Here is a 5,000-nt window from a genome sequence, read left to right on the forward strand (position 1 = left end):
TTCCTCTTTTTCGTGTTTGTCTTTGTTTTCTCCTTCATTTGCTCCATCCTCTGCTTTTACTTATTTGTTTGTATGATTGTTCTTTTTTTTTTTACAGTACTATAAATTGTAAAAAGAATGTGGTAGAATATACTTATGATTAGATATGTTATTTAGGGTGACTGATTGTGAAATGTATATCAAAGCTCATTCTTTAATTTAATTGATTTTTGGAAAGCATCCTTTTTATTATTTCATTGTCTTTAATGTTATTCAAGATAAAAAAAAAAAAAAAGGATAATTATAAATCAATAGAATAAATAGTACGATATCATGGTATTTAAATGAAAAGGAGCATTTCCACACTTCAAGGAATGAGGAATCAGGGTGGTCACTAGGCTGCTTGATAGACTCCTTGGTGGCTGAGCACATGTGGAGCCATCTGTTTGGTAACAAAATTCACAAAAAAACTACAGGTGGCAGTATATAAACCCATAGTCATTGGGTTTATTATTATTATTATTTGTTTACATTGTACTGTATTTTAAGTGGTAAGGAGGGGAGGGATATATATATATGTGTGTGTGTGATGTCAGGATTTAGTATATTAAAGTTTTAAGAATTATATTCATGACTTCGGTAATTTTAGCTTAAATTTAGTTTCCTCCTGCCTCGCAAAAAGCAGAATTAATGCATTTTTGATTAACTGATAATAAGAAATAACAGTTAGTCTACTGCTGATAATACTCTTTACAAAACCATTGTGGTTCTGCTCACTGTCTTGTAAAGAAAGGTGTATGTATAAAATATATGGTATTATATATTTTTAAAGCAGATGTTTCTCAGTTGTTTGGGTGTTTGTGGAATGGGTTTGAAAATTATAGATTTGATTAATTTCTTGCAATTATGATATTTCTCGCCTTTCAGATATGGTCACTAGAGATGGAACTGGGCAAAGCTCGGTCAAGCTTGAGTGAAAGTATATGCGCCTATAACAAACTGGTCTGTCAGCTAGACCTTCCTGGTGATTATGAAATCTCATTGGCTGATGTAGCTGAGAATATGTGCCACTGGCAGACCACATTACTTGATGAGCTACGACATAGAAAGAAGGATGCAAAACATGCAATGTATGAGGCCCAGAACCAGCTGATACGAAAGGAGGAGGAAATTAGCATGGCAAGTATTCTGTCTTAGTGTGTACGGAATTGTTCAGTGTCCTATCCATGTAATGCTATTGATGTTACATTTTGCAAGATAAGATTCCATTAACATGTGGCTCAAGGAACTTGATCATATTCTTTACAGGTGAATGAAATGCTGCTTGAGAAGAAGGACCAGTTGACAAAGCTCAAGAGTAGGTTGCGAAGAGTGGAAGAAGACATTTTAATGACCAAAAATGAAATTACTGCTGAGGTAACCCTTCACTTAGATATTTATTGGTACTATTTGGGAATCTTTGATTTTACAGCTTTTGCTTTTTGATGCTAGATAGACTATGCTAGAATGTAAATATTTTACGCAAACAGTGCTTTTACTATGGAAATTCTTTGTTTCTATCACTTGGACGTACTATATTTCTGTAAGCGTATTTAATTTGATGATACATTACTTTACAAGAGTGAACATTACATTAGCATGCCCATTTATTCCAAATAAAAAAAGGCAAATTTATAATTCATTTTTGTGAATATTAGTAGTTTTGGAAAGAGTAAACCATTCTAGTTCTACCTGTAAATTTGTTCTTGAGAGTCTCCAATGTTTTCTCCTTCAAATGATTACTAATTTTTGTTAGTAGTTCCAAATAAATGTATGAGAAGATCACAAAATCTGATAAAGATACCCTTGTAATGTTGAAGTAAGATTGTCTGTGATGAGAGGTAAAAGGTATGAGGGGCAGGTGGCAGGTAATGTCACAGTAGTCTTCATCACCTGTGTCAAGCAGTAAAGAGTATGCCTTAAGCCTTGACATGCTTTTTTGACACAGGTGAGACATTATACAGAGGCTTGAGATTAGTGCTGTCACTCAGAATGTCACAGCTCTTTCAAATGGCATCATCAGTCTGTTCTTCTATGCTTTTCTTTATTTTCATTGGATGACATATGTATATCCTCATGCAGTTTTACGTTTTTCTGAAGTGTAGATGTATGTAAAGTGTAAAGTTTTCAATGAGATAAAGAATAGTAAGCTGAATAGAAACCATCTTCTATATACAGATTATTACAACCTGTATATAAAAGAATTTTCTTTACTGAAGCTTCTGTGAATTACCTGCTTAAAAGCCTGTACCTATGACTTCAACTTTCCTCTGAGACAAAATGATGCAACTTATTATCCATTCAACATAAGGAATTATTTGCAACTGTATTTGATATCAATTGGCAAATATCCCTTTGCACACAGGAGAAGGAGATGCAGGTAGAGAGTGACCGAATGGACCAGCAAATCCTGCAGGCTCGTAAGACACACAAGGGAACACTTTACCAGAAGCAGTGTGCATTGGAGCAAGCCAAGGAAGAGTAAGGCCTCTCTTAGTCTGAATGTTGTCCCTGATATATTTTTTTTATCATTGTTATTTTTTCATGTCGGTTCCTTTCTAATTTCCTTTTGGCATTCTTTTCCTGATTTGGTATTTTAATGTACTTTTTTTCTGTCTCTGTCTCTCTATGTCCCTTCTCAGCATTCTTATTTGTCCACTTTTTGCTTTCCTTTTTGTATCTCTTTCTTGTTCCTGGCTTTCACTTGTGTCTTGTTTTGTTAACCAGTTGCAGATAGGGATTGCATGTAAGTATATGCTGTTCCTACTGAGTTTAATAATTGTCTTAAACTTTGATGGCTCCACAAGTACTTAGTCAACAATGTGCAAATTACTAGACTACCTAATTCATCTGTTCACCCTGTTTCTTGATTTCTTAAAATATTTTCTTTTATCTTGTACTGCTGTTAGTAATGCCAGTTACATTGTATTGATTATAATGGCTGTAATAATAATAAAAGCATTGATACTGATAGCATTAGTAAAACTCAAGGAAAGGTGAAATCATTCGTTCTATTACTTGACTCTTCTTTGGTAGTGAAGCATTTGAGGAACCATCTGTGTGTAGAGACATTTCACAAGACAATACCACAGTGAGCACTACATTTTCGTGGATTAACTCTTATCATTCCACTCTTTTTTTCTGTTTTCATTTTTTTATCTTTCCTTTCCCACATTTTTAACTAATACATTCTTTCACTTTTTCTCTTCCATCCTCTTTCCATTACCCCAGTAACTTATGGGTCCAGTGGAGTTAAATAGATTGACAATCCAACAATCATATGAATAAAATGAGTAGATAGTTGCAGAGATGACAGTAAGCCATCATTCCTTTTCAGATTGGAGAATGTCAAGGTCTCTGGCAAGGAGCGCATGCGTTCTGGTGCAGAGTTCCTAGTCCACGTGTGCCATGCATCCCTGGAGCACCTAGAGTGGCAGCAGAAGGAAGCCTTAAAGCACAAGATCACTGTGGAAAATGTGACAAGAAAGCTTGTGGAACCTATACATATAGAAGTCAAAAAATCAAAAAAGAATAATTAGAAAAAAGGCAGATGCTCTATGTATAGAATTTTATTTTAGTTTTTCATAACATGTTTAGCTTGGTCTGCTAGGGGAATGCTTCTTGGCAGTGGAAATTTAATTTTATCTTTTATGTCTCTACCCTGACTCTAAACTTAAGGCTATGACAAGATATTTTTATGAAATGTCATATATGAAAAGGTATATGTAGGTGAAGATTTATTTGCTATTTAAAAAGCTTTAAAAAATATCTTATATATCTGTCTCATTACTTTTCATTGCCAAATCTTTGATATGGCTTTTTGAACAGTTTTGCTTGAACCATATTAACTGTTGAAGAATTCAATTTCTTTTTTTCTTCTTATAGGCATTATTTGGAATACAATTATAGCACTGTATAGAAATTGAAGGATATATATGCCATGTTCTTAAAAGTGTGGTGAATATAAGTTGGTGAATATCGTGTAATTGTTATTAACTACAGAATGGATTTTTATTTATGTATTTAATGTTTTGTGGCAATTTGTAGTTTTGCAGATGCAGTAGGTGAAGATTTTGTAAAAGTATATAGTGAAGTCCAAATTTTTTAATGGGCTGGCATATTATCCTAACAAACATTTTCTGCTTTAACAAAAGACAAAGATTCTTTTTACGAATCTCTAAAATTAACAAAAAATATTTTTATTATTGCTTGAAGAGAGAAATTATAGTGCAATGAAATACATAATGATATTAGACCTTGGCTATTTATTCCTTCAAAGAACACATTATTATTATTATTTTTTTTTTTTTTTTATTATAAATCCCTGTGGCTTTATGTATTCACTTAGCTGTGGATTATAATAATTATGGCTGGTGTGAAAGTCAATATTTTAAGCAGATTGTCAAGAGGGAACACCACAACAGAAACATGTCTTGCTCTTGTTTCATGAGGATATATTTTTGTGTTCTGAGTTTTACTTTCTAGTATTTAGGATCAAGGTTTATTGTTTAATTGCAGGCAGCTCGTCGAGGGCTTCCTTCGTTATCTTTCTCTCCTTTTTCCTTTTTCTTATTTTTGTTTTTTTGTTTTTTGTCTTTTTTCTTTTCCTGTCATTTGCTTTTTTTTTTTTCTTTCCTTCTTTCTTTCTTTCTTTCTTTTTTTCTTGCTAACTTCTTTTTTTCTTCCTCTTGGTCTTTCTTTCTTTCTTCTATTCCTCCTCTTCTTTTTCTTTTCTTTTTTTTCCTCCTCCTCTTCATCTTTTTCTTTTTCGTCTTTTGCTTCTTTGTCTTCTTCTTTTTAAACCTATTTTTGTTTATTCTTCATTTTTTTCTTCTTCCTCTTTCTCTTTCTCTTCCCCTTCTTCTTCTTCTTCTTCTTCTTCTTCTTCTTCTTCTTCTTCTTCATTTTCCTCTTTCCTTCTTATTCCCTTTCCTCTCATCTATCATCTTCTTCCTCCTCCCCTTCCTATCTCCTTTTTTCTT

At 33.1% G+C, this 5,000-nt stretch overlaps 1 protein-coding gene across 1 annotated transcript in view; it reads left to right on the plus strand.

Annotated features, from left to right (window-relative positions):
- LOC119583718 (kinetochore protein NDC80 homolog) overlaps positions 1-4,273 on the plus strand; it is an 8,915-nt gene extending 4,642 nt beyond the window's left edge. Inside the window, exons 10-13 of the mRNA XM_037932370.1 lie at positions 907-1,158; positions 1,288-1,395; positions 2,384-2,499; positions 3,356-4,273. Coding sequence (XP_037788298.1) covers positions 907-1,158; positions 1,288-1,395; positions 2,384-2,499; positions 3,356-3,557 — 678 coding nt within the window. The 3' untranslated portion in view covers positions 3,558-4,273. The remainder of the gene's footprint in view (positions 1-906; positions 1,159-1,287; positions 1,396-2,383; positions 2,500-3,355) is intronic.
- The last annotated feature ends 727 nt before the right edge of the window (positions 4,274-5,000 follow it).

The sequence above is a fragment of the Penaeus monodon genome, chromosome 17, assembly GCF_015228065.2.
Source record: "Penaeus monodon isolate SGIC_2016 chromosome 17, NSTDA_Pmon_1, whole genome shotgun sequence".
NCBI classification, from domain to species: domain Eukaryota; kingdom Metazoa; phylum Arthropoda; class Malacostraca; order Decapoda; family Penaeidae; genus Penaeus; species Penaeus monodon.